The 27,588-nt window shown below is 49.1% G+C and overlaps 12 protein-coding genes across 12 annotated transcripts; 5 read left to right on the forward strand and 7 right to left on the reverse strand.

Annotated features, from left to right (window-relative positions):
* Positions 1–343: 343 nt before the first annotated feature.
* Positions 344–3,031, reverse strand: N7447_002750 (uncharacterized protein; the record flags this gene model as incomplete). Its single annotated transcript, XM_057227025.1, has 2 exons — positions 344–2,887; positions 2,954–3,031. The coding sequence occupies 2 exons, from the start codon at positions 3,029–3,031 to the stop codon at positions 344–346; spliced, it is 2,622 nt and encodes an 873-aa protein (XP_057091041.1).
* Positions 3,032–3,237: 206 nt separating this feature from the next.
* Positions 3,238–4,610, forward strand: N7447_002751 (glycosyltransferase family 15 protein; the record flags this gene model as incomplete). The annotated part of the gene is made up of 4 exons (XM_057227026.1): positions 3,238–3,379; positions 3,457–3,720; positions 3,776–4,394; positions 4,454–4,610. 4 exons carry the CDS (start codon positions 3,238–3,240, stop codon positions 4,608–4,610), a joined length of 1,182 nt encoding a protein of 393 aa, XP_057091042.1.
* A 500-nt stretch (positions 4,611–5,110) lies between these two features.
* N7447_002752 (cytochrome c oxidase subunit VI) lies at positions 5,111–6,364 on the reverse strand (the record flags this gene model as incomplete). Its single annotated transcript, XM_057227027.1, has 4 exons — positions 5,111–5,493; positions 5,572–5,689; positions 5,825–5,870; positions 6,018–6,364. The coding sequence occupies 4 exons, from the start codon at positions 6,362–6,364 to the stop codon at positions 5,375–5,377; spliced, it is 630 nt and encodes a 209-aa protein (XP_057091043.1). The 3' UTR covers positions 5,111–5,374.
* A 1,346-nt stretch (positions 6,365–7,710) lies between these two features.
* On the forward strand, positions 7,711–8,839 carry N7447_002753 (elongation of very long chain fatty acids protein; the record flags this gene model as incomplete). The annotated part of the gene is made up of 3 exons (XM_057227028.1): positions 7,711–8,121; positions 8,180–8,462; positions 8,520–8,839. 3 exons carry the CDS (start codon positions 7,711–7,713, stop codon positions 8,837–8,839), a joined length of 1,014 nt encoding a protein of 337 aa, XP_057091044.1.
* A 949-nt stretch (positions 8,840–9,788) lies between these two features.
* N7447_002754 (uncharacterized protein) lies at positions 9,789–9,980 on the reverse strand (the record flags this gene model as incomplete). The annotated part of the gene is made up of 1 exon (XM_057227029.1): positions 9,789–9,980. One exon carries the CDS (start codon positions 9,978–9,980, stop codon positions 9,789–9,791), a length of 192 nt encoding a protein of 63 aa, XP_057091045.1.
* Positions 9,981–11,436: 1,456 nt separating this feature from the next.
* On the forward strand, positions 11,437–12,846 carry N7447_002755 (uncharacterized protein; the record flags this gene model as incomplete). Its single annotated transcript, XM_057227030.1, has 1 exon — positions 11,437–12,846. One exon carries the CDS (start codon positions 11,437–11,439, stop codon positions 12,844–12,846), a length of 1,410 nt encoding a protein of 469 aa, XP_057091046.1.
* Positions 12,847–13,981: 1,135 nt separating this feature from the next.
* N7447_002756 (putative nicotinamide nucleotide transhydrogenase) lies at positions 13,982–17,494 on the reverse strand (the record flags this gene model as incomplete). Its single annotated transcript, XM_057227031.1, has 5 exons — positions 13,982–14,013; positions 14,073–14,147; positions 14,200–14,388; positions 14,442–17,330; positions 17,401–17,494. 5 exons carry the CDS (start codon positions 17,492–17,494, stop codon positions 13,982–13,984), a joined length of 3,279 nt encoding a protein of 1,092 aa, XP_057091047.1.
* A 630-nt stretch (positions 17,495–18,124) lies between these two features.
* N7447_002757 (putative amino acid permease) lies at positions 18,125–20,239 on the reverse strand (the record flags this gene model as incomplete). The annotated part of the gene is made up of 10 exons (XM_057227032.1): positions 18,125–18,300; positions 18,351–18,753; positions 18,807–18,929; positions 18,991–19,334; positions 19,384–19,504; positions 19,562–19,596; positions 19,648–19,914; positions 19,967–20,015; positions 20,066–20,086; positions 20,141–20,239. 10 exons carry the CDS (start codon positions 20,237–20,239, stop codon positions 18,125–18,127), a joined length of 1,638 nt encoding a protein of 545 aa, XP_057091048.1.
* A 1,069-nt stretch (positions 20,240–21,308) lies between these two features.
* Positions 21,309–23,121, reverse strand: N7447_002758 (Zn(II)2Cys6 transcription factor; the record flags this gene model as incomplete). Its single annotated transcript, XM_057227033.1, has 3 exons — positions 21,309–21,422; positions 21,482–22,282; positions 22,342–23,121. 3 exons carry the CDS (start codon positions 23,119–23,121, stop codon positions 21,309–21,311), a joined length of 1,695 nt encoding a protein of 564 aa, XP_057091049.1.
* A 443-nt stretch (positions 23,122–23,564) lies between these two features.
* Positions 23,565–24,207, reverse strand: N7447_002759 (chorismate mutase; the record flags this gene model as incomplete). Its single annotated transcript, XM_057227034.1, has 3 exons — positions 23,565–23,615; positions 23,662–23,848; positions 23,960–24,207. 3 exons carry the CDS (start codon positions 24,205–24,207, stop codon positions 23,565–23,567), a joined length of 486 nt encoding a protein of 161 aa, XP_057091050.1.
* Positions 24,208–24,460: 253 nt separating this feature from the next.
* N7447_002760 (SDR family oxidoreductase) lies at positions 24,461–25,398 on the forward strand (the record flags this gene model as incomplete). The annotated part of the gene is made up of 4 exons (XM_057227035.1): positions 24,461–24,506; positions 24,572–24,819; positions 24,867–25,070; positions 25,132–25,398. 4 exons carry the CDS (start codon positions 24,461–24,463, stop codon positions 25,396–25,398), a joined length of 765 nt encoding a protein of 254 aa, XP_057091051.1.
* Positions 25,399–25,547: 149 nt separating this feature from the next.
* On the forward strand, positions 25,548–26,679 carry N7447_002761 (isopenicillin N synthase family dioxygenase; the record flags this gene model as incomplete). The annotated part of the gene is made up of 2 exons (XM_057227036.1): positions 25,548–25,925; positions 25,993–26,679. The coding sequence occupies 2 exons, from the start codon at positions 25,548–25,550 to the stop codon at positions 26,677–26,679; spliced, it is 1,065 nt and encodes a 354-aa protein (XP_057091052.1).
* Between the last annotated feature and the right edge of the window lie 909 nt (positions 26,680–27,588).

The raw sequence follows: 27,588 nt of genomic DNA on the forward strand, positions 1-27,588 counted from the left end.
CAAAATAGAGTGCAGATCAGACATCTAAGACTGGCCAGCATACGCATACCTAGCAACTTATATCCCTACTTTTCAACCGGGCTCCAGTTTCTAATTCAACGAAGTTGGTTCGATCCATGCGGTCCATGTCTACGGCCCCCGGACCAAAAAAAAAAGGATTGATCAATCGTTTGAGTTTCTGAATCGGCCAGAAAACACGCTCAGCGCTACTTTATTTTGAGACAGAAATTGATTCATGTCAAAAGAAAAGCCATTGGCTCTTCCACTGCCCAGTGCCGATTCTTAAGCTAGTATATAACCCCAACTCCCGCTAGAACGAAAACAAGGGTATTTTTGTCATGTATCAAAGCCTACGCCAATTTCGTCTCCATTCGAGCCTGTCGGCAAGAATATCCCAACTTTGAAGTCCATCTGCCTGAGCTAAAGTTTTCAGACCATCTGTGACGACGGTGGTCAGATGGCTGAAATGATTATTGACGGTTTTCATTTGTTGGGTGTAGGTCGAATCACGAAATGAGACTGTGAGTGTGTGTTCGTGGTTCATATCATCATAGTCCTCATCATCATCGGTATCGAACTCGTCTTCAGGGTCTCTCTTTGTGTCTGGTGTCTTCAAATTCTCCAGGTGTTGGTCTTCGTCGCCGAGCAAGTGCGCAGCTTGTAGATCTGCGAAATGAACACACAAATCTAGAAAATTGATGATTGCATCATGGATATGTGATAACTCTTTCGAGAGGAGGCACTGAGCTTCCAAGGAGGACATGTAGGATTGGTGAGCCGCTATCATAGCGTCGACATCTTGTGCGCCAGATAGATCTTTGTGTAGAGATTTGGTTGCTGTGGAGATCACAAGATAGGTCAGATGGCCGTAGATAAAATCGAGGACCCAGAGCATGTTATGGTGTAGAGCGTGCACCAATGTGTCATTGTCGTCAGGTGTGGTGATGCGGGCGTCGCGAATACGCTGTCTCACAATGGCATATTTAGCGCGCCTAATTTGCATCAGGAAGGTCGAGATCCGCTGGTAAGTGTGTATTGCTTCATCGGTGATTATGTTCGCAATAGGCCACGGGAGGCCATAATCAATTGAGATTGCTTCCAGAATACCCACGGTTCGATGATTGTTTTGAGAAACCCGCGATGGAGTACTAGCTGGCCGCACAAGGAGCCTTGATGTGTCAATGACAGACACTGAATTGAAAGCTGTCCTCGATATCTCAGTGAGCAGGAACCTGTCGTCCCAGGAACGACCCCGATCGATCAGCTCAAAGATTTTGGCGTCAACCACGCTGACGGCGCTCATGTTTTTGGCGAGATAGACATGCTGAAGAGCATCCAGGGAGGTCCGTAATCCGCATTGTTGGTCGAGTTCTGTTCGTAACAGGCTAGCACTGAGTGAATGATCCACATCCACAAGTTTTTCAAAAGCAGACTCTACTAGCCCAGGGAAAGGAAGTAATACTGAGGAGTCCTGGGAATAGAGGTCCTCGAATCTCATGGCCTCAATGTCTGGTGGCGCATTCAGGTGGCGCAGAAACACCATGCTTTTCCCTGCCGTGAAAACCTTCTGGACACCAGCTTCGAGGAACCGAGGGATCCTCTGATTCCTGTGGCCCGTATCCAGCACAAACCAGTCATGCCAAAGAGTTCGTAGATCCCCGTTCTCACGATTGGTTCGCACGAAGAAAGTGCTGTCCGAAGCATCGACCTGACCTGTTTCCATCCAGAGTCGAATCGAGCTTGAATACGTTTTGAAACACATAAAGAATAGCTCCGCCAGGCGCTGAGAGGAAGTTTCGTCGCCAAGGGCTTCCAACTTGCATATTAAATTGTATAACAAATCAAGGCAGCGCATTGGCTGATCGGTAGAGTTTTTGCCTAGCTTTGTGATCATTTCTGCGAGCAATACTAGCTCGTGAGAGTGTTGACGAACGTCAACAAGAAGCTGGATGAGACTGACAGTTGACCCGGCGGAAAGATATGTGCACTGAACTTGAGATAACACTCTATCAAATTCAAGAAGACGATCTTCTATGCCCCGGCAGAATGTTTGCATGTATGGAATTGTCTGTGGGAGCTTGGTGAAACACCGTACATTATTGAGTTTGGCGCCAATCTCGCTGAAACACCGCAAAAGCGAGGCCAGGGATTCCCTGGATGAATGTGCGAGCATGTATCTTCGATCCGCCCCGAAATCATCATCCAAATATACATAAATAGACGTCGGAAGGCCCTGAAGCATAAAGATAGTCTCTCTAGCGAGTTGGGATTCTGTCACAAGTCGCGAGGTGGCTGAGCCACCTCCTTGGGGCAACGAAGGATGATTCTCCGCTCTCCAGAATTGTGCCTTTTCTAGAGAGACAACAAGATTTTCATCCTCTGTCGGAACAAAAACGTCCTCTGGGATAGTATAACCTTCATCCACCGTCGTGACGGGTTGGGGCCTATGCTTTGGGAGAGATACATCACTGGCAACGGATGAAAAGTCGTCATCTGACGAATCGCCAGCAAAGTCTACCTGTTCCCAAATTTCTTCATCACTGAAGGCAGTCCCATCTGCATTGAGGTCTGACCAAGAAAGAGTTTCTTTTGGTTCTGGTGCCTTGGCGCCTTCCTCTGAACGTTTGACCGTAGACAAAAGAGCGGGGCGATCTGAGAGTTGCAGTAAGAGACTCAGGATCTCCGGGAGCCAGGAGTTCTGATTTCTCTCCAGCTCCACAAGGCGTATATGAAGGGCTTCGGCAAGTTCATCTCTATTCAAGATTTGAAACTTTTCCTGTAGTCCCTCGAGTTGCTTGGCGACTGCAAACTGGTCGGTGCGCGTATGAGAACCAGTCCGAAGACCCCCTTGTACACGACGCTTCAGACTCTGAAAACGCGCAGACCCCTATATAGACATCAGTACACCACACACGACGATATGAGAATGATGAAAATTCAATCCATATATTACCTTCTGGTCCGGTGATATCTTGGTGACGGAAGTGATCAAGGCATCGGCAAGCGTACTCAAATCAGCCGCGAGAGCCATATTCAGACCTAAGCTCGGATCCAGGATCAAAAATAAATCACATCGAGATGTCTCTAGGCGTTATAAAGTGAAGAAGCATAAAGTGAAGAGAGGCCCGGATGTTTTGCTTGAATGGCGCTAGTCCGGATAAGGAATGATGGCCACCCTTAATCCGCGCCTCTCTCACTCTCCGACCATCTCCCCCCTTTAAGCAAATAACCACCATCATGGCTGTTGCGCGACCGATTCGCATGCTGGGTGCAGCTTGCATCCTTCTCTGTCTATTTCTTGTCTTCCAATTACACCAGAGCTCCTCTGAACCAGGGTCTAAGTTGGCTCATGGCATGAAAAAGGATCCTCTTGTAGATCGTGCGTGACCCCGGTTTCTTGCAGCACCTCTTATTACAAGCACCGCACTCTAAGTGCCATACTAACGAGTCTTATAGCTACTGGAGAACCTTCAGGAAATCTATGGCGAGCCGATGAGCACGATTACTCCCCCAATAGTGAAAAGTCAGCCCGCACGAATGCTGCGCTCATTACCCTCGTCCGCAATGAGGAACTGGACCAACTGCTCTCGACAATGAGTGACCTAGAGCGAACCTGGAACAGCAAGTTCAACTATCCATATATCTTCTTCAATGATGTCCCCTTCACAGAGGATTTCAAACAGAAGACTCAGGCAATGACCAAGGCCAAGTGCCAATACGGTACGGATTATAGACCGGTTAGAACGAGAGCAACCATAGCTAACATCAGATGCAGAACTTGTGCCCAAGGAACACTGGGACGTCCCAAGCTGGATCAATATGGACCTCTTCCACGAGTCCGCAAAGATGTTGGAGGAACAAGACATCCAGTATAGCTCTAAGGTCTCCTACCACCAGATGTGTCGCTGGAACAGCGGCATGTTCTACAAGCACCCCGCCCTCGCAGGCTACCGGTACTACTGGCGTATCGAGCCCAATGTTAAGTTCTTCTGCGACGTCGACTACGATGTGTTCCGATACATGGAGGATGGCAACAAGACCTACGGCTTCACCATCAACCTCTATGACGCACCACAGAGTATCCCGTCCCTTTGGCCCGAGACTCAGCGATTCCTCGCCGCCAACCCCTCGTACCTCAGCGATAATAACATGTGGGAATGGATTACGGATGACGTGGCTCGTCCTGAACACACCAAAGGCGCTAATGGATACTCCACCTGCCACTTCTGGTCTAACTTCGAAATCGGTGATCTCGACTTCTTCCGCGGCGAAAAGTACGAGGCGTACTTCCAGCACCTGGATCGCGCCGGTGGATTCTTTTATGAACGCTGGGGTGATGCTCCTGTCCACTCCCTCGGCATTGGTCTTTTCGCCGATGCCGCCAACGTCCACTGGTAGGTTACATACTCTTTCCTCTCATTCAATAACTCTCACTCACATCTATTTTCACTAGGTTCCGCGATATCGGGTACAACCACATCCCGTATCTCAACTGCCCCAATTCTCCCAAGTGCTCCGGCTGCAAAGCTGGCCAGTTCTTCCAAGGCGCAGACTTCCTTTCCAAGGAGGATTGCCGACCTACTTACTTCAAGTATGTTGGAACACACTAATTATCATCTATCCCGTTTGATATGTTCTCTCGTCTCTTGTCATTCTGGAGAATGCCTTATGACTCGATTCCTTGCATCACCTTGCATATATTACTGGAAATCAGTGGCTTGGTACCCGGCGTTTGAGCGGACACATACCTGTGTGTATTGATGATTTTGTGTTCCCTTTTTTCCTCCCTATCTTTGCTTTAATTGCTTGTTACAAAATACGTTTTTGGCCGTGTTGCTGTCTCTTGGAGAGCTACTGGGGGGCCTTGTCTACATTGTACTTATATCGATTGCGCATGGTCATTGTTGGAGGCTCTGTTTGTTTATGGTCTGATGCCTCTTGGCCTGCTTGTCAAAGTCATCATGTTGTGTGATATATTGGCTATTTAAGAATGAAATCCGAGACTCAGACCCGTCTGGCTATTCTACCATTTATGAAGCAATATTATCCGTAATATAAGTGTAGGAAATAGAGGATTGAGGGTTGAGGATCAAGGACTGAGGACTGACTTGAGCGGTTGATAATACAACAATGCAGGATGACTGAACAAGATGGAATCAAGATAGATTAAGCACCAACCAACCAAGGCACACAGGACCTTTTTCCAGACAACAGCAGTACTAACAACACAAGAGATCTCTAAAGTATGTATACAGTTTTCTCTTCTACCTGACCTAATCCTCAGCCAGTCAAACAGTGCTGGATAAACAACGTGCGAGGGGGTACTGTGTGTTTAAGAGAAAATTGACGTAAAAGTGGAATTGACGATGGGAATTTACGCCTCCTGGGGGTAGAGCTCCTCCCGGAGAGCGACACCCAGCTCGACGCGCAGACCCTCGAGAGACTCGAGATATTGCTTGTACTGGTCAGCGTTCTCGACCTTGGCCTTGACACCTAATCACGAGTTGACGTTAGCTTGGGTTCGACGACGAACGATACTAATAATCCAAGATGGGTGTTGTGGAATCATACCCTCGAAGACACGGACGGCGGTAGGGAAGTCGTTGACACGGCGGGCGGCCTTGAGGGCGGCAGTGAGGACCTCGACGGAGGGAACGAGATCGTAAGCGAAGCAGTTGTTCAGGTTGCGCTGTTTGCAAAGATATGCATTAGTTATTTGTCGAATTCGTGCGGATATAGGAGCCGCATGTTGAGTGACGGGTGTGGCTGATGCCATGTATCGCATGCCGATCAATGTCTCGGGTGAAGTCGAGATAAGTCATACCTGAAGCTCGAAAACGTCCTGCACACCATCAAATTCCTTCTCGAATCTACCATTGGGATACATAGTCAGCCCAAAATGCTCCTATCATGTCTAGACGATCGCCGATGTTCGTTCCGGGAAGCGCCTAACGTGGAGGTGCAGGGCGCTTTTATCCCTCTCCTCCGACTTCAATGGCTTGCGATTGGGGGCGTACCTGGCAGAGAACTCTTCGTATGTCTCATCCTCGTGGCCGGAGCGGAGCATGGAGGTGGTACCGAAGTTGTGGGCGCGGGCGGCAGCCAGAGTGACCGGGGACTGCATCCGGGACCGGGTCAATTGGGGAGCTCTAAAGAAGCCGGTAGGGCGAACGGCGCGGGTCGCAACGCGGAAGATAGATAGAGACGACATTTTCGGAAGGGGACCACGGTGGACCGGACAGTAACAATGGTGAGGGGAGAGGTGTGGATGGAGACGGGAAGGGGAGGTGAGAAGTGCCTCTAGGATTTTGCGGGTGGTGTGGTGTTGACGCCTGAGGCAGCGACACGGGTGCTGAGTCATCATCCGATTAGCCCCGTTCCCAGCTGTCTTGATCTCTAAAGGCGGCCGCTGATTGGCTGAATGGCCGTCCTTTTCAAGATGCGTGTCATTGGCCGAGTCTTAAGGTCATGACAGTCGAGTTCAATATTGTCTTGGATTTGGTTGTATCTATATCCATCTATCTTATATGATAAGATCAAGCATTCGGAAAGTTTGTAATCCCAAATTTTAGAATATAAACTATGAATGATGATTGGATGTTCAAGTATATGGTTTAGATCCAATTTTTGCGCAACTAGGTCAAAGGCTTATTCGAGCAATTAGCCCCAATGCAATTTGTCGATTGTAAAAATGTCACTCTACAGAGCCTAAAAGCTAGGCAGAATAGGACAGTACATGAGTGGTAGCTTCCGACCTTAGACCTTGGATGCGAACAGGAATTGAGGTGATTCGAAGGTTATATAGGTGGCAATATTTTAGGATCTCAATGACTTCGAATTAGATAGATAATACTGCCACTTTTACTGTCACTTTTACCGAAATAGACAAGTTGGGAAGATGAAAGAAAGTTTATATGCCTTTCTCTCCGGATATGCTCTATCCATGGATATCCTATCTATACTGTGGGGATTGATGCAAGCTGGCATAAACAGGGTATAAAATTCCCGACCTTTGTGCTCGGCTACTGCCAATTGCACGCTCCAATGACCGGTTGTAACCCTAATAGGAAGTGACTCGATACATTTTCAATGCAACGCTTTGAATCTGGATCTCAAAGCGCGAACTGGAATCTCATGAATTGGCCATCGAGAGCGAAAGGTCAATTATTGAAAATACATAGGTCGGTTAAGTCCTCGGCAATTCCATATATTTCTTTGTGTAATGCGCGACGGCCATTAGACTAGCATGTGATAGCTTCACACCGAGGACAACCTAGCATTCAACAAAATAACTTTCATATTTTGTGATGTGTGTTCTTACATCAAAGAATCAAAGTACATTTCATAGTTACAAGAGCTCAATGTTTCACATGTGCGGACAATATACTCCAGTAGATGTGATCGGAACCTGATCTTCCCCTTTTTATGGCACGCTAAACCCTTTTGGGTCCTCAACGGACACGCCGGACGCAAAAAGTAATTGTTCTCTCATTTCTCCAGCTTTTCCCTCTCTTCTCTTCCCCCTTTTCCACTTTTATCTCTTTAGCTCTTTTTTTCTTTCATTCCTTTCCTTTACTTGTTTGGCTTTTCTTGTGTTTGGGGGCTTACTGCAGTTGCATTACTGCCCGTCAAGAAAAGAACAGCTTGCCTTCCCAGGGCTATCTTCGTCAATTCCACACCGAATTTGGTTGAACACCAAATCTTGTCATAATGGCGTCTGAAATCCTTAAATATGCCTCGGTCCCGACCCTCGATCGACCCTTTGGTGTGCACTTGTGGCCCCTCTTCGACCAGGCCTACGAGAAGGTCATGGGATATCCCGCCAGCGAATTCAACTTCACTGAGGGTGTGACCCCTCTGTCCACCTTGAAGGAGACTACAATGATGCTTGTCACCTACTACATCATCATCTTCGGTGGCCGTGAGGTCATGAAGAAGTTGCCCGCGTTCAAGCTTAACACCTTGTTCATGATCCACAACCTCCTTTTGACCACCGTTAGCGGTATCCTGCTGGCCTTGTTCATCGAGCAGCTTCTCCCCACTCTCTGGAGACATGGAGTCTTCTACACCATCTGCGACCAGGACGGTGGTTGGACTCGCCCTTTGATTATTCTGTACTACGTAAGTTGCGGAGCGCTTGAACAAGTAGAAGAAGAAAAACTCACACAACCTCGAACAGCTCAACTACCTCAACAAATACGTCGAGTTCATTGATACTATCTTCCTGGTCCTCAAGAAGAAGCCGTTGACCTTCCTTCACACCTACCACCACGGTGCCACCGCCCTCCTTTGCTACACTCAGCTTATCGGTGTGACTGCCGTGCAGTGGGTGCCCATCACCATCAACCTACTGGTCCATGTCGTGATGTACTGGTACTACTTCCAGAGCGCTCGCGGCGTTCGCATTTGGTGGAAGAAGTACATCACCATGCTGCAGATCCTCCAGTTCGTCATTGACGTTGGTAAGTGGTTCTGGCCCTTTTGAAACCCGCAAAGAATGGAATGCTGACAGTTTCAAGGCTTCATCTACTTCGCCTCGTACACCTACTTCACCTCTGCCTACTTCCCGTGGCTCCCCAACATGGGCAAGTGCGCCGGTGAGGAATTCGCTGCCATGGCTGGTATCGGCATCATCAGCTCCTACTTGGTCCTGTTCATCTCCTTCTACATTGCCACCTATAACAAGACCGCCAAGACCGGCCGCCCCCGCCGCAACACTGGCCAAAAATCGTTGATCGACATGAAAAACTTCGAACTTCCTTCCCCGGCCGGTACCCAGAACAGCGCCAAGTCCACTGGCCGCTCCAACGGCCCTGTGACCCGTTCTCGCAAGGCCTAAATGATCAACTGAAGCACAATCGCGTCTGAATGTTTTCAGCGTGTGGTTTGGAAGAATTATATTGTCCCCGAGTTTGATTGTTGAATCATCTTCGGATGAGCCCATTGAATCTAAAGCTCATCCAATGCTGGCCAAACGCAGCAGAAGGGCAGAGTGGCTGCTCTTGGGTGATGCGTCCCTATATTTGTTTAATGAATGACCTCATGATGCCAGGTCCATTACCCGGGCATGGGGTATGTGCCTCGGAGTTGTCGGAATGCATGCGCCGAAACTTTTGTCGAAAGACTTGCCGGAAGGGGGGATAGCTGTTGGATTACCCCGACCGTCTTGTCATGGTTGTATTTTATAATGTTTTCTTCTTCTGTTCATGTTTGTCGTTATCACCCTCCGTTTGGTGGCAGGCCATTGGATTGTTACCTTTCGCCCTTGTTATTAAAGTATTTATTGATAGACGTTAGTTTATTCTATCAAGATAAATGTAATCATGTCCGTTCCTGAACAATAGTCTTGATTGGAGAAGAGACGATAGGTCAGATAGCAGATAGCATATAGCTGGTTTGCATCTGGTTGGCAAGGAATGTTTGCTTTGAATATCTCTGCTGTCAGCACCTTCAACACCGTGGACAGCCGGGGTCCGGGATGCATCCTGCAGACACAGTCTGTATCTCAAGATATAATACAGCCAGACTGTCTCTCGAGGCTATCCATCACCCAGATCTATCCATTTCGCCCAAATAATTGGAAACCAACCCAATCTTCAGCCTGTTGATATGGCAACATAAAACTTGTAAACTGACCTCCGGAGCACAATGTGCACTATCACACTGGAGACTGTGCGTCAGAAACTCAGGAACAAGAGCCGCCAGGTGGAGCATATGCACGCATCATGATCTGTGCGACGAGGCACAAGCAACGCCACGAAACTGACGCATCACATATTCCCCGGACGTTATGACACAATTAGCAAGACGATCATTGGCAAAGCGCCCGAGGAAACGAGCAGATCCTCAGCCTCCAGGGTCAACCAAAAGGAATTGAACTCGCAAGGTGAGGAGCAAGGCAGGTTATATCCAGCCTCCCGGCTTTTCGACAGAGCGGTGCAGCGCTCCCATAGATGTCTCCCACCACCCAGCCCAGCCATTGCTATAATGAGGCTGGGTACAATTCAGAGGAAAATGGATTCTTTGCTGCCTCTCGTCGAAAAGTAACAAGCGCCTTGCTTGGATGCCATGCGTATGGTTTATTTCGAGACTGGACATGCAGGGCCTCTGCCGGAGCATAGAAACAAAATCAATGGCATGCAGTAGTGGCCGTGTCGTTAGTAGTGAAGATCGACACATGAACTTCCTGTCGGATTTTAAACTCATTGGACGTGTGTCGACGGAGTTATGGCGAATAGTTCTAGCGTAGAGACCCACCTACTCCGTAGTTAATATAATTAAGTTGAAGCAAATGTCAAGAGCTTAACGTGCAGGTGTCTGCAACAAAACAGTTAATATTGAATACTTGGCATAAAAGTAGAGTATATCCCAGATATGATAGATATGATAGATATGACAAAAATCGCCGTGGTGTGTAAGGAGTGTAAGAGGTTAACATTCACTTTTCTCGTTGCAAAGCGTCAACATTCTAATCCTTTTTACTCGGTGGCCCCTGAAGGATATACCACGCCCCCCCCCCAACCCCCCTGGTCAAGGTTGATACTTAGGACCCCTGACATCTCAGCAAGGACCATCACATTCTGGTACCTAGAGAAAAATTCGTTCGCCAAGGGAGTTCGTAGCGTGTTTGAACTATATACATGAGCCCCACTGATCCCGGGCTAACTTTTCAGTGGCTGTTTTCCCCAGGGAGCTTTGGATTTATGCACATAGTAGGGAATGATGCTTCCAGGGAGAGATGTCTGGAAATCGCACTGTTATCTGACTCTTTTTGGTTCGGCGCATAAAGGCCTGATATACGTGTCCAATCAACTGAGACAGATCTGACGGAGTATTAGGCGCATGGGCATTGACCAACAATAGCTCATGATCTATCAGATCGGGCCTGAATATTCCGTAAATATCTTTTCTCTCTTTTTTTGTGTCTTTTTTTTGACTTTTTAATCTATTTTCTTCGTTTCAATCTAGTCTTGCCGCCACGATACCTGCGCGTTATCCCCCTGCTGAAACTGATCCTGGTTTGCCAGTATTCTTTTTTCTCCATGCAAGGGTGAGACACCAATCACCCTCAAGGTTCACGCGCCAAACAAATTTAGTAAATAGCAGAGTAAATTCAGGATTATTGAACCCTTTTATTTTCCACACGTGTACAAGGACATGGCATGGAAAAAGTCCCTGGATGCCTCTTTTCCTTCTTAATATATTGACTTCATTGCCTTTGATCCCCTCAAGTCTTTCGGTCGCCCTGGATCTGCAGGCCTCCTTTGCAGCTTTGAACTAGAATAACTGCTATTATACCCTTGGGTCTCCTTTTTTACCCTGGTATTCTTATTCGAGGGCTGGTTTAAGGTGTTCCTCTACCTTTTGTTCCGGAACTACCTACATTTTGGAACAATCACTCTGTTCTATATCGATTACCATATGACTGCCGGCAACATGTACGAACCGACTCCATCGCTGAGTCTTCATCGCTTGAGCAGGCATAGCCTCCAAGATCGATACGAGTCAGACGAGGAGGCTGTATCGGAATCTGATACAGGCGCCCAAGATCTACTTTCCTCGCCCGTAGGCTCACGAGCCGGAATCTATGATTCAGATCTCAGCGCGGACGATAATTCTCTGGACCCTGATTCTGACCGAGAGCAACATATTCGGGCTCCGCCAATAGTCAAACGGCCCCGGCCTGTCTCTTCTGCTACCATCAAGAGGAACAGTAATGCGACCTTTGACGAAGATACGTACGTATTTGATCCGGAAGAGCAGATGTTTCTCGAACTGCCGCCGTCAGATTCTCCACCACAGCTCGCTTCCAGCACCTTTTTACAGCCATCGATATATGTTTGGCCCAAACCATCGAGGCCGACCACCCCAAGGTCTCGCTCTACTTCACCCTCATCGGTCTTTTCAGTAGAGGAGGCAGACATCCAGGTGGCAAAGAAAGTGACTATGGTGGAGCCTCGAACACGTCCTACACTGGTCCTGATCAACGCTCTGGGCTCACGATCAAAGGCCTCCAAATCTCGCCTCAGCCATTCCCGCTCCCGGGACAGCAGCCGCAACCGCTCTGTGCTTGTCAGGACCGACAGCCGACTCACATTGCCACGCTCGTCAGACCCAGCAACCAAGTCACCGCGAGTATCCGAGAAAAGAAGCACTATGAAGCAGGCGCCCAAGCCAGCCCCAACCCCCGCCCTAGAAGACGATACACAGTTCGCAACCAGTGCAACCATCAACCGAGTCTCCGAAATCCCCTCAGTCCTCTATTTCCCAGCACCACCACGCACACTCCCTACACAAGAGTACCAACCCCGCCCCCGAGCCCCAGCCTCCGACAAACCAATCCCACCACCACTAAACCTCCGTGCCCGCCGACCTCCCTCAATGCGTAGCACAAGCGGGAATAGCGTCCACACCTACATCTCCCGCCCATCAACTCCCTTCTCAGCAGAGGACGCAACCTTTAACAAAACAAACAAATACGGCGACCTCACCCGAGCATGCAGCCCGGCCTCGGTCTCATCCGCCTCGTCAAAGCGCGTGCCCTCATCCTACAGCGTATCGAATATGCTCGCAAGTCGCTCGCCACTTATGATGCGTCGCATGACAAGGAAACACTCCGCCTCCAGCGTTCATTCACTGAGTAGTCTGCGCTCCGCGGTCGATGTCAATGGTCCCTCTTCCTCGCAGATCTCCGTCGCTACACAGCCCACACCGCCTCTCAATGCTGACCCCCCTCTCGTGCGGAAGTCGAGTAAGCGTCGCCACTTACGGCATAATAGTGTTATGCCGAGTGGGAGGGGATTCATGGGGTTGAAGCTTGGGAAGAAGTCGCATACCAAGGCTTAGAGATGGAGTTGTCTTTTTTTTTTTTTTTTGGATACTTCAAATATGTTGATCTAGTAATGTTTTTTATGGGGGGGGGGGGGGGGGGGGGGGGGGTGGGATCTCTCGGTTCCGGTTTACTTCTTATTCTGGTGTTTGGGGATTTGGTGTTTTTGGTTACTGATTTCTTTTGGCGAATATTCTTTTTTTATCGTTTCCTCGTCACCTCTGTTTCTCATCAGCTAATATATTACGGTCCACGACTCGACCCGAGGCTGCATCGAGTCACATTCGGGGATGGCTAATGTCTACTTCAATAGTTGGCGCATGGTATCTGATTTTGGGAAACGTATTCGTTTTCGTTCTGGTTCTGGTTATGCGATTTGCATCTGAATTACATTGCTAAATCGCTATCAAGACATCTTTTGGTGACGCAGTTTCATCTTTGTATCTATTTATACACGAGCAGATTGATCGTGTTCCATCCAAGCTTACTAGTAGGCATCTTACATCTGGTTAACCGCGTATCCTCCTGGCAATATACATGAAGATAGATTTCCTGGTCTCAAATTATGGTAGAGCGCAAGTGATATCATATGTTTGTGGAAAGTTACATGCCTTGCTTAGCAAGGGGTACTCGATGAGTTCCTGCATAGACCCGGCTGGAATCGGGCTGGGCTTGCAAGGTGGATTCCTTGGTACAGCGACGAGGGCGAATTTCGTCAACTCCTAGGATGTGCTATACTCCGTACTCTGTACTCTATGGAACAATACAGAGCAATATAGAGTGAAATGTGAAAATTTCGTTTGACCCACCTCGATCGATCGGGAGGTTGGTTCAGCTCCCACCATAGTCCACAACCGTCATCACCTGTTATTGTCTCCGCTAGGGGTTCGGGGACTCCGCCACGATGATCTTTCCATATACCGAATTGGGCATTTCTTAGATCGGGAGAGCCTTTTCTTTTTTAAAAAATATGATTGCAAGTGCATGGAATAACTTGATCTACTGAAGAGTAAACCGATACAAGAGCAATTCATCCCGCATGAGCTATTAATAGACCAATGAGACAGCCTACTAGAGCATATGATTTCGCAGTAAAGGCATAATTCGAACATAACATGCAATCATAAAAGAGCCATGGGTTCTAGCCGAAGCCTACTTCCGTGCCTCCAGGGCAGCTTTGATGGCTGTTGGAAATGAATTAGCTCCATTTTCTTTTTTAGATATTTATGCAAGTGATACTTACCATCGCAAGAGGTCTTGGCATCGCCGAATAGCATTCGAGTACCGGGCATAAAGAACATGGGGTTTGGAACATCCGCTGTGAAACATGTTAGATGAATCCATCAGGAGTGACGGAGAAAATATCATACCATATCCGCTGGACATCCCCCGCTTCATAACGATAACCTCCTTACTCTTCCACGCATGCAGGACAGGCATGCCAGAGATGGCCGAGTCTGGCTCCATAGCAATAGGGTTAACGGTATCATTGGCACCAATGACGAGGGTGACATCTGTATCAGAGAAGTCATCGTTGATCTCGTCCATCTCCAAGACAACTGCGTCGATGGTTAGCGAATGGATTATCAGTCTAGGAGTATCAGTGACTTACTGTCATATGGAACGGACGCCTCCGCAAGCAGGACGTTGCATTGACCGGGCATTCGGCCAGCGACAGGGTGAATAGCGAAGCGAACGTTGACACCACGGGCACGCAGCAAGCTAACAATCTCCGAAAGAGCATACTGGGCCTTGGCAACCGCCATACCATAGCCAACCACAATGATGACATTCTCGGCGCCGGATAGAGCTTCCACGGTGTCATCGATGCTGGTTTGTGTGACCTCGCCCTCGATCTTCTTCTGGGTTTGTGCAGCCGGAGTTCCGATTCCACCGAACAGAACATTGGTCAGCGACCGGTTCATGTTGATGCACATAATGTATGAGAGAATGGAACCGCTGACACCGATCAAGGATCCGACACTGGTGAGGAGTGGATTGTCGAGCATCAGGCCTTCAGCCACGAGGGCGAATCCGGAATAAGCGTTCAACACTGTGATGACAACGGGCATGTCGGCACCGCCGATGGCTGCTGTCGTGGTGTATCCCTTCAGGAAGCTAAGGACGGTGCTTGCTCCTAGGCAGGTAGCTGCTATTGCAGGGCTTCCTGGGGCCATTGTAATGAACGCTCCCATGGTTGCAATGTTACTGCCCAATAGTGTCGAATTGATAAGGTGTCGGCCGGGCAGAATCGTTGGCTTGGAAGACATGCGCCCAGCCAGTTTCAGGAAAGCGACGATCGAGCCAGTAAAGGTGATGCCACCGATCAGAACACCCAAGTATGCTGTCGTCAGGTGTAGAGTTGTGATGTCACCAATATCGGCCATCACACTTCCAGCACTGGTCAGAACAGCAGCCAGTCCCACCACCGAGTGAAGAGCAGCGACCGTCTGGGGAAGACCTGTTGGTGTGATGCGACGGCCAATCAAGCCTCCGATCAAGGCACCTGCTCCAGCAACAGCCGTGAACTGCGTCAGCGTCTCAGGTGAGAAGCCCACCGCAGCCAGTGAGGCCAGAATGCCGGAGACTACTCCCAGGATACCGAAAATGTTGCCGCGTCGGGCAGTCACCTGCGACGCCAGACTAGAGATCGAGCCCATGCACAGCATTGTGCTGACGAGATATCCAGCTTGGACAAGACCAGACATACCAGTGCTGGCAGCCGCGATGAAGCCACCACCAAACACCAACGCGGGGACAGCGTACAGCCATGGATACTCGGGAGGGTCGGTTGGACGCTTGAACATATCCAGCATGCGCTTCGTGACCACAAAGCCGCCGGAAATATTCACGAAAGCCAAAAGCACGGAGGCAGCACCGAGGTATTCTGGGATAGTAGTCGGCACATAGCCTCCTCCCATGATGAACAGTCCACCAATGCCGACCATGCCCGAAATGGCGTTGGTGACGCTCATGAGAGGCGAGTGAAGCGCAGGTGCTACACCCCACACCGCACGATAACCGACCAGACCAGCAAGTCCGAAGGTCATCATGTTGCCCATAAAGATTGGACCAGCTGCCTTTCCTAGGGCTAACGTTGTGCCCATTGCACCTGTGACCGCTGTCACGTCGCGTGTTGTCTTTTGCCACGGCGTCAAGGCGACTTCTTCCTTTGCAGCGATAGCTTGGGCCTCTGGCTTTGGGGCTGGGGGTGGAGCGGGTGGAGCAGCAGGCGGGATTATTTCACCATTTAGAGTCACGATGGAACCGCGCACAACTTCATCTTTAAAGTCAATCCCGTAGGACTTGTCCTGGGGGGCCATGGAGAGAAGGTACTTGGTGATATTGTTCGAGTACAGCGTTGAAGACTGGGTAGGGAGTCGCGAAGGAAGATCCGTGTAGCCGATGATAGTAACATCCTTGTAGTTGCTCAGCTCCCCGGGAACAGTAGCTTCGCAGTTTCCACCTGCCTCAGCGGCAAGATCAACAATAACAGAGCCGGGTTTCATTGCAGCAATCATTTCCTTAGTAATGAGCTTCGGTGCAGGTCTGCCTGGGATCAGGGCTGTGGTGATAATGATATCAACCTCTTTCGCTTGCTCCATGAACAATTTCATTTCAGCCTCGATAAATTCCTTGGACATTTCTTTGGCGTATCCGCCCTGACCAGAGCCATCCTCCTGGAAATCAACCTCGACGAACTCGGCGCCTAAAGATTGGACTTGCTCGCGCACAGCAGGGCGGGTATCAAAGCCACGAACAATAGCACCCATGCGGCGGGCAGAGGCGATTGCGCTCAATCCAGCTACACCAGCACCAATAACGAGAACTTTACTTGGAGGAATTTTTCCAGCTGCAGTAACCTGACCAGTCAAAAAGCGACCAAAGTGATTGGAAGCTTCCAGGACTGCCTTGTAACCTGCAATGTTGGCCATGGAGCTAAGGGCGTCGAAGGTCTGCGCACGGGAAATTCGCGGAATGCGATCCATCGCAAAGGAGGTCACACCACGAGCCGCGAGTGCCTCGACGAGGGGCTTGTTCTGCAGGGGATAGATGAAAGATATAACGGTCGAGCCTTTGCGTAAAGCCTGGATTTCATTGAATGATCCCTCCGACTGAGGACTGCGGACCTTCAACACGATATCACTCTGAGACCAGATTGCGTCCCGGTCGACCATTGTCGCACCGGCCTTTTCGTAGGCATGGTCCAGTAGCTGGGCCCTCTCGCCTGCACCGTGTTCGATGAGCACGCGGGAAACTCCCTTTTTCAATAGAAGGGCAACATTCTGTGGGGTGATTGCCACACGGCGTTCCCCGGGGAAGATTTCCAGAGGGACTCCAACAGTCAACGCTGAGTAGGGAGTGCTAGACACGGGCTCGGGGGCAGGGGACTCAGACGAGGATGTAGCGGTTCGTTTGGAAATGGAGGGCCATCGCGGCTGGCAAACGGACAGACGTTTATTTTGCGATGTGAAAGATGCAGCTTGCCGAATTTGCGAGGCTAATTAGAGGAAAGTGGTTAGAAATCAACTCAAGTTGGGCCCCCAACGCTTCGATTTGGAGAAACTTACCCGACGTCACCGGATGGAAAGATTTCCCCGCGCGAGGAATGGACGCCCCAAAACATGGCCGTAGGGCTGACCGCAGGGATACTGAAGCACTCATTGCGAGCGATCCTGCAAGCTGCGCGTTGTGCCGGGTCTTTTTGTCTCATAGAATGCCTATTGGGCCCAGGAAGGGGTAGATGGACCGGGGTACCACATCCAGTCCAGACTGAAAGGCAGACAGATAGATGCAACGCTGGAGCTTTCACAACAAGAGACTGAAGAGACTCAAGAGCAAGCATAAAGACAGAAAGAAGGAAGAGAAAGGAGGGGAAACTGAAGTTGAGTCAAAGCACCGATTCTCGGCAGATCGTGTCCAAGCAAAGAGGGGAAACGCCTACTATTCCTACCTTGCGATGAAACCCCTCCGGTTATTTATATAGACTGATGTTCAGATGCCTCGAGTTCTTATTACCTCTCCTATAATCTATATCCTATAGCTCCCCCCGCAATATTCATAAACGCGGGGAGGTTGGAGAAGATAAGCCCTTGATGCTCCACATTACACAACTTGGGGCACAACAGATTACTATACGGTCATATATATTTTCATGGCCCTTTTTGATAGTACAGCAATTCAAAGTTAGCTAGAGTTAGCTAGCATAATATATGATCTAAGCCCGAAATCAATCTACTGCAGTCTACACCCAGAATTAGGAACTGGCTAGTTACACTTTCGCATTCCTCCACATCATTGAGTGCTCGATTCACCGTGGTCATTCGAGTCAACTTCTTCCACAGTCTCAGTAGCGCCCTTGCTATCAATGAAGTGACTGATGCGTTCTCGAGGAAGCCAGGCACTCTCAGGCATCATGAAGTAGGAGACCAATGCCAAGATGGTGACTCCAGCCATGATAATGGGGGCATCTATCCAAAAGGTTAGCGAGATAGAAACATATGGGAAAGGGTTAACGTACAATTCAAGTTCTCGCCAGTGACTGGGAACACGTAGGGCGAGAACAGGACAGCAACAACCCAGCCGTTCCAGAAGACACCAATAAACTGGAACGGCTTACTCCAGCGACCGAGACTCCACTGCGGCTTTGGGAACCGTTTTGGGGTGCATACCAGTCGACCTAAACAGATCAGACCGTAAGCAGCAGCGCTGGGGACACCGGCTGCCGAGACGAGAGAAGTAAAAGCCGTGGCGGACGGAAGAAGGGTGCAAGTGACCAGGGCGGCGACAGCCCAGACAACAATAACTGCGTTCCGTGGCTGGCCGTTCTTTACACGAGAGACCCAACCTGAGAAGGGGAGCACACCATCACGGGCAACGGCAAAGACAAGGCGAGAGGCAGCGATGATGGCAATTGCGGTGTTCTGGACGATCAAGTTAGCTATGAGATATTCATGCACACAAACAGATAGCTCACCAGCCATAAAGCGAAAATGCAAATGATGTTCATGAAGATATGGGCACGCTTGCCTAGAACAACAGCATAAAGAGGCACAAAGGGTTGGGGGGAGCCGAAGCTCATTAGTGTGTCGGTATCAGGCTAAAGAAAACTAGGTCAGAAAGTCAAAACTTGGGGTTTGCAGAGACCAAAGGAGACGAACCGCGCAGAACAAGAAGAGAATAATCGTAGCCAAACCACCGAACCCACTGGCAACGGTACTCCAGAAGATACCACGAGCAGCTGTGACGGAGGCATTCTTGGTTTCTTCCGCAACGTGACCCGAGGCATCGAATCCAATCAGAATACCAGCGGTAGCAAGATACGAAAGACACCAGTTCCAGCCAGCCGGGGCTCCGGTACCGTTGTACGTGGTCATGAAGGCCTCGTGGGTGGTACGGAATCCCCAGGTTTGAGCGGTGCCAATGGGCAGCCAGATAAGGTTCAGTACAAAGTCGAGCATCACGATTGCGGAGGACCACCAGAAGACATATCTGAAGTATCGAGCTAAAATGCTGTTAGACATGGTGGATCAAAGTGGGATGTTTGTACATACGAGGCAAAAAGTTCAACAGCGCAGCCAGAGCAAGCAAAACCTCAGTGCAGATCCACTGGACCGAGCGGAATTTGACACTGCTTGTGTCTGAGGGGAAGTCGAGGTTAAATACAGTTATTTCCTAAAAGAGTGATATTAGTTCAAATCCCTCTGGGAATCCAAAAAAAAAGAGGCACACCGAAAGCATATAGTTCGTCGCAGCCTGGGTATTGCCTATCATAAAATTAATATCATATAAACCTTCAGGATAGATGTGGAACATACTTGCACAGAAGGTCGTCCAAGCCGTCGTACTCCACCAAGCGACGATAAAGCCAAGGAGCCGGCCAAATCTAGGCCCACCAGCTTCGGCGGCCCATAAATAGATCGACCCGGCGGACGGAGAAGCCGAACAAACTTCGGCAATAACAGCAGCAGTGATGAAGGTGAACACCATGGTTATTAGGTAACTAGTCCAATAGGCTAGGTTTCCACCGGCGGCGATACCAGTACTGAAAGTAACGCGAACACCACCAACAAAGTAAAGAGCAGCTAGGCCAGAGTCAGTATGCGCCTATAAAGTGGCCAACAGCGAAAAACATACCGAATGTGGTCGCAAAATTCTCGAACAAATTGTAAGTCCGATGAAGAACCTGTTCTGTGAGTCAGTTGCTGATCCCTTGATCTATACGGTTCAACATACCGGCTTATAGCCCATTGTCCGCTAGAGCACTCCGATGTTAGTGTTAGTTTTGAGATTTACAGAGCCTGCACTTACCAGTAAGGCGGCATCATCCTGGTCCTTGCGCTCAGCTCGATTACCACCTTCATTGGTGAGGAGGTCGGTGGGACCGGCGTCAGGGTGTTTTGAGGTCATATCTGGACTTGACATAGAGAAGAAGGAACCCAAATGTCTGTCCTTTTGTTTATTCTGTTTATCTTGATATTTTTGTGAGGTCAGAAATTTCCCAGGTCAAGGTTTTTTGGTAAACTTTCTAAGGTTAGTCCCGCAGTCAAAACGTTCTCAGATGCTCCACCGAGATTAGACCCGCTCCTACGGCGCTTAGGTGGATTTAACACTATGACTGATTATATTATATAAAGTCTTTCGATTTTCCTTGATATGCCCTGGAAGTTCTTTAAAAATGAAATGTAAGTTTCGGCAAAGCTTCGGGGGTCCGGTTCAAAAATATCAAGTCGGAGCTGTCCGATCCGCATATGTTTTAGGATTATAGTTGAAAAGTAGAAGTCATGAGTACCTAGGTAGTATAACAACGTCCGGGTTATATAAAATAAAAATTTGCTGTTTTACAGAAAAACCTGGATTTTGTGCCCTTTGAGCTCGTGGCAGAACCATTGGTTCTAGAACTTCTCTTGAGACTAAGACTAAATTAGCACTAGCTTACCCTGAATGATGCCATAGCTCAACTTGCTCTTTCTGTTCAGATAGGAAATATACCACCCGTGAGCCCACCCCCCTCTCGAATTCTCAATACTCCTTGCGACGGACGACACCCCTGATACACCAATGTACACGTGGACACCATGTCATCAGGCTTCACAGATTACCGACGACATGGAATGAGATATTGGACGGGTAAGGGGTTCGCACTATACATCTAGATGTGACAAGGGACTGGGATGATGTGACATGAGTGAAGTCATGGCCCATGATGATATGGTCTATATACGTTGTTTCATATAAACGCTGCGGTGCAGGAAAGCTATCAGACCAAGTTCGTAGCTATGAAAGACTCAAGTTGAAGACATGGGGTATCAGTGAAAAAAGCAAGCAATATAGGTTTGACGATGATATCGCGAGGCAATCGGCGCCGGAGAGAGAGAGAGAGAGAGAGAGAGAGAGAGAGAGAGAGAGAGAGAGAGAGATGGACGGATAAAGAAGCGGAGAGTGAATATTGGAGATATCGACTCGACCCAACTTCCCATCAGGGAAGAAGGATATTCGTCTGAACTTCCTCCAAGGTTTGGATCCAACCTCCAGGAAAGGAGCGTCGCCTGAGCCAGATCCCTTCTAGGACCTCGAGTGCTTTGTCAACGTTCTAAATTGTGAGATGTTAGCATTCGGACTGGTCTTGATGAAGTGTGTTCTGCGACATACCCTGAAACCAAACCGCTTCAACCCTTCAATAGTCTGGCGAACGTATTTTTGCTCACACTCACTCCGACTTTCCTGCCCGGCAATGAAAAGGGGCCACAGAACAGCCAATTGGCCGACATCTTTTGACAGTTTGAAAACTAGCAGAAGAATCCGACTGACAAGGATGCCCATATATGTCCAATCGGTGATCCAGCCAACACGCCCAGCTCCCGCGACCTGAAGCAGATGAATGAATGTCGCCTTCTCGTATGCTTCAATGCACCCCGCATACTCAAGAACGTCAGGACACGGATACTGAGCAAGGCTCTCATCATCCAGATCGGCAAGCAGCTGTAGACAGGGCGGAGCCATGGCACGCCATAAAACTAGCTGGTTGAAGATGTCTTTATACATCGCGTCTGATTGCTCGCTTGTCATCCACGTTTTCTTGTCCGATGCAAACCTACTGATAGAAGCTTGCACTTCCATCAGGCTTGACCATGCCTGCCGCAGCTCGCCCAGACGCGGGTTGTCGGGGATCGTCGACAATAAGCTTGGTGTCCCAAGATTGTATTCCCACCCTCCACCCATGGTCTTCCAATAGTCACCTTCGACTATGGTACCGCCGGGAGTTGCGCAGGCACCCGCTACATCGAGATATGAGAGTAGGGAGACGAGGAATGGACGGAGCGGGTGGTTCGTCTCGGCAACGCGCTGTACTTCACGTGTCGAGTCTCCGGGTTGCGGATAGAAGAGGAGGTTGTATATTTCACGAGCTCCTTTGAGATGTACTGCCCAATTGTGGTGTTGGGAATCCATCATCTGCAGGAAATGTTAATTGATCATGCATGGCAGGTCTGCAAGACAAAGGGGAAACGAACCTCGAATAAGGAAAGTAATAGACATGTCGCAAAATCCGTTAATCCAAGCTGCTGGCTGGGATCTGAGTATCGCGCGCGGAAGCCCTTCACCACCACGCCGTATTTGCCCATTGCCTGCTGGAAATGCTTATTTCGCTGCGACCCCACCGAGGTATTCGCGAGGTGTAATGCGCCCAATGCCTGCATTGCATTGACCATTGTGGGAGACGACCGGGCGAAATCCGGGAAATGTGTGCGGTAGGGGTTGGCATTGTGGGCGGCGTTGTAGATGATCAGCAAGATTGATACCTGATCGACAAAATGAGTGAGATAACGCTCCTCAACGCGCTGGATCGATTTCGCGATACTGATCGACGTCATAGGGTCCTGGAAGCGGAACGTGGTTGTTGGTTGCGGCTGCCTTGTGGGGGCGGTAATAGCCTTGCGGGTTTGCTTGCTGTCAACATCTTCCATCTCCCCTGCTGGGGAGACCGCCGAAGCGTCGCTTGATTCTGGGCTAGATGTACCATTGTTCCGTCTTTTCGTTGGCGGTGAATCGGTCGGTGTCTGGGAAGGGCCGTAGACCTTGAAGGTCATCCGCCCTTGAGCGCCATCGCATTCGCGTCCAAGACGAACGCAGTTGTTACAGGCGGGAGATGCCTCGTCGCAGCGAACATGGCGGCTGCGACAGGTGGAGCACCCTGTAAATCCTCGGTGATGCCATCGACGGACTCGTTTTCGGGGTTCGGGTTGTGTCTCTGACGTGTCCGACAACAGTGCACCCTCCGTGCGTCTCTCCATCGGGCGCGAGACTCGAAGATAAAATAATGTTCAGACATGGACATTTGGCAGGCTTATCGCCATTTAACCGTAGTGGATGTTATAAAGGGAAATAAGTCCAATACTTTGGATTTGGAGGGGCGCTAACGGCAAAACGCATCTGGTCTTGGCCAATGGCTTCTCTCTGGTCTTGGTCATTTTGCTATATTAAAATCGTTCTCAACAATTGAGTTAAACTAAACATTTTTACACCCCTGCATCTCGGGGGGTTTGACGCTTAAAAGCTCTTAGCTCGACTTTAGCGTCAACCGTCCACACGTTAGGGGCCGTTAGGGGCCGAAGAGAGTATGTTCAAGTTTTTAAGAGGATCATCAATATTAACCAATTCTGGACGGATGGATTCTAGCCTAACCTAAACACATGATGACAACCAGCTTCCTTCTTGGGAACTGACCCCCCCAACCTTACAGTGGGGGCCATTTGTGTTCAGCATGACTCTGATTATAGGCATCAAACTGGAGGATCAGCTTCAGATCTAATAAAGACACCAAGCTTACTTACAATGCACCGTTCAAAAGGCACGCTGGAATTCAGAATGGCGCCCATGGCCGCCCGGGCAATCGTCACTGGCACCCCAATATCCAGCGCCTGCTGCTCGGCCCGCTTGAGGACGGCCTCATTGCGCGCGGGAACATTCACAGACTCTCGTGTGGATTTGAACCGGGTGGCCTCCCGGACATACGCAGCTCTGCAGTCAAGATGTTCAGGTTAATGCCAATGTCATTAGGATGTTAGGCCCGCTTTTTTGATGGAACATCCCGGGCAAATCAGAGAGGGTACGGGAACACGGAGTACAAACCGCCGATTTAGGAGACCGAGCATCTCATCATCGATATCATCGAGTGCGGTGCGGATCTCGTCTATAGAGTCACAGCACGTAGTTGGTGTGCCATTTAACGAAAAATGGACACTCGGGGTACCCCATGGCACAGGACGATGGTCCGCTGAAGGTGCTAAGATCACGTTGGAACCATAACAGGCATTCGTATCGGCCGTTGAACCCGCAATAGCAGGAAGAATTAGAAAGCCAAAGGGAAGGAAATGCATCATAGGATACTACTTTTTCATTTGAAAGTTGAAAAAAAAAAAAAAAAAAAAATTCCTCTTGATTGCCTACTGTAAGGGGGTTAGTTGATCATCGGGGAATGGCCAAGGAATATTCACGATATTTTGTCTAGTTATACATGCGGGGAAGGTAGCGGATTTCCCTCCGAGCTACCCCTCGGCTGTTTGGAACACCTTTAAAAAGGACAGGCTCTTTTCTATTATTCTAATCACAATAATTCTCTGAAACTTCGTGATGTCTCAAGGTTCAAGACTCCAAGGCAAGGTTGCCATCATCACCGGTAAGACTAAGACTGTTATTCCACACTTTATAGATGCTAATACCCGTCTTTTTTTTTCCTCTTAGGAGGAGGTTCTGGATTTGGTGCAGCTATCGCTCGACGATTCGGCGAAGAGGGTGCTAAAGTGGTCGTGACCGATATCAACGTTGAGGGCGGCGAGAAAGTTGCCGCGCAGAATCCTTCAAACCTCGTCTTCCAGCGTCAAGATGTCACACAAGAATCGGACTGGAATACTGTCTTGGATTTAGCATTCTCCAAGTTCGGGCGAGTGGATATATTAGTGAACAATGCGGGCACTACCTATCGCAACAAGGTGAGCTTCATTGCTTCCAAGGTTGAGGCATCACTAATTTCCATCAGCCGACGGCAGAGGTTACAGAGGAAGAGTGGGAGCGCGTGTTCAAGGTCAACGTGAAGAGCATCTATCTCGCTACAAAGGCCCTAGTGCCGCGTTTCATCGAGCAGGGCCAGGGTGGCTCAGTGATCAACATCTCTTCCACCGGAGCGAGTCGACCACGGCCTGGGTTGGTCTGGTATAATGCCACCAAGGGGGCAGTCACCAATGTGAGTGCTGAATCTTGGAATATTTGGACAATGAATAATGGATTGCTAACAATCTATACAGGCCACCAAAGGTCTCGCCGCGGAGTACGGTCCCCACAATATCCGATTCAACACTGTCGCTCCTCTTCTTTCTGGTACTGGACTATTCTCCATGTTCACCGGTATGGAAGATACCCCCGAGAACCGAGAAAAGTTCATCGGAAACGTGCCACTGGGCCGCCTCACCGACGTGGATGATATCGCCAACATGTGCCTGTACCTTGCCAGTGACGAGGCTCGTTTCATCAACGGCACTGAGATGGTGGTGGATGGTGGAAAGTGTGTTTAGATAAGACAAATACGAGTCGACTTTAATTTCTTCCCGATTTACCCCGCAGAATCGTGGGGTAGAGTAAATTGGTATATTACGCCATAGCTCTATATAAGTTGCCTTGTTAAAAGCCATTTCCTGCCACCGGCTCTGGTTTGAACCCAAAAATGACATCCAACTTCAAATATATCCCGGTCATCGACCTATCCCTCGCCAAGTCTCCCATAACCCGGCCCAAGCTTCTCCAAGAACTCCACTACGCCCTCACCTGCATTGGGTTCCTGTATATCACGAACCACGATGTTCCACAAGATGTAATCTCGGACCTCAAACATGCCCTACCCACCCTCTTTGCCCTTGATCCGGCCGAAAAAGAAGAAGTCGCTCTGCACAACTCCCCCCATTTTTTGGGATACAGCCAAGTAGGCTCAGAAACAACGGCCGGGGTCGCAGATAAACGCGAGCAGTTCGAGTTTGCAACCGAGCTGCCAGACTTGTGGCGTGTGGGCCTTCCTCTTTATGAAAGATTAAAAGGGCCAAACCAGGTACATAAATTTTACCGAATATTCCAGCTCATCAGTCTAGCTTCGAAGTTATGCTGATAATCAACAGTGGCCGTTGCAAGACCCGTCTCTTCGAAGCGTCATTAGGAAATATATTCACGAATTAACAAACCTCAGTGAGCGATTCTTGCGCTTGGTAGCCGAAGCACTCTCCCTGGACCCTGAGACCCTGTTCTCATTCCTCTCAGAACAGCACCGTCTCAAGCTAGTCCATTATCCGGCCTCAGACCTTAGTTCAGACCCCAACATTCAAGGTGTGGGTCCCCACAAAGATTCCTCTGGATGGTGGACATTTCTTCTCCAAGCGTCGCCACCGACCGTGAAAGGTTTACAGGTTCTCAACAAGACAGGTGAATGGATTGACGTTCCTGTCATTGACGATACGTTCGTTGTGAATATCGGACAGGCTTTCGAGGTGGTTACTCATGGTGTGTGTAAGGCGACGACGCATCGTGTGTTGTCAGGTCTGTCGGAGAGGTATAGTGTGCCCTTTTTTCAGGGTGTTCGGGGTAGTCTGACCAAGGAGGAGGCGGTTGGAACTTTAAAAAATCATTTTGCGATGCAAAAGATGGCACTAGAGGCGACGGAGGGCGCGAGTGTTGATTCTGCCTTTTTGAGGGGCAGGTATGATACTTGGGGCGAATCACAATTGCGGACGAAGATTCGGAGTCACCGCGATGTAGGGCAGATGTTTTATGCAGATGTGTTTCATGACTATGTCAATGATGATAGTTGAAATCAATTGAGAAGGTCCAGTCGCGGAACAGTGTGTCAAGCTGTTGAACGAAAGTTGAAGTTTCAGGAATGTTCACTATATATCTTAGAGAGGAACCATCATTGGTGACATGAATCAGGGAATGTTTAAAGAAGTCTGCGGATGTAAAACCGAGTTTTTTCTTTCTTCCTTCTACTGTAATAGGTGCCTGAGCCTGGACAAAAAAATATATATAATAGTACTATTGCCTTGGATTCATGGACTTCGAGCGGAGATTCCTATGAGATTCCTGAAGAGACCTATGCTCTTCCTGGTGGATGCTGTTTAACTAGTTTATCAGGATATTCCATAGGGCCCTCCATAGGGTTCTTGGGTTACTCATTGTGATCTGGTATCTAGAGACCGTGTTATCTCCAACACGCACTATGCTGATTGGGACTCCAGCCAATGCCAACCTTTAGCGCCTTAGCGGCCGCTAAGCTCTCAATAATAAGACAGTAGCATCACATACTACTTGGCCATTTACACCTATCTCTGGATATAGCGTAGTATCCAACGGTGACATTTCCTTCGGCGCCCTGACTTGTTATGTTTATTTTTCACATCCACACAGTATGACTTGAAACAAGACCTAACATCGTAGAGCCTCTGCTTCCTTAGAACTGGTCATCTACCAGCATCTAAAAACCGAATCAGTTCAATCCTTCCAAAACAACAGGTCTACGCAGGCACACAGTATGGGGTATCGCAGGGTTCCATCACTCAACGAAACTTACGTTTTAATCTAAGTAGTTAATCTAAATGACACCAGATCAAGCTAGAGATTATATAAAACGCTCGATCGGCATTTTAGATACATAAAGTGTGGGGATCAGCGAATCGCATACCAACCTTGGAAGGAACAAGACGGGTCGTTAAAAAATTCGTTGC

This window comes from Penicillium robsamsonii (assembly GCF_028829455.1).
Source record: "Penicillium robsamsonii strain IBT 29466 chromosome Unknown utg000001l_segment0_segment0, whole genome shotgun sequence".
Lineage (NCBI taxonomy): Eukaryota > Fungi > Ascomycota > Eurotiomycetes > Eurotiales > Aspergillaceae > Penicillium > Penicillium robsamsonii.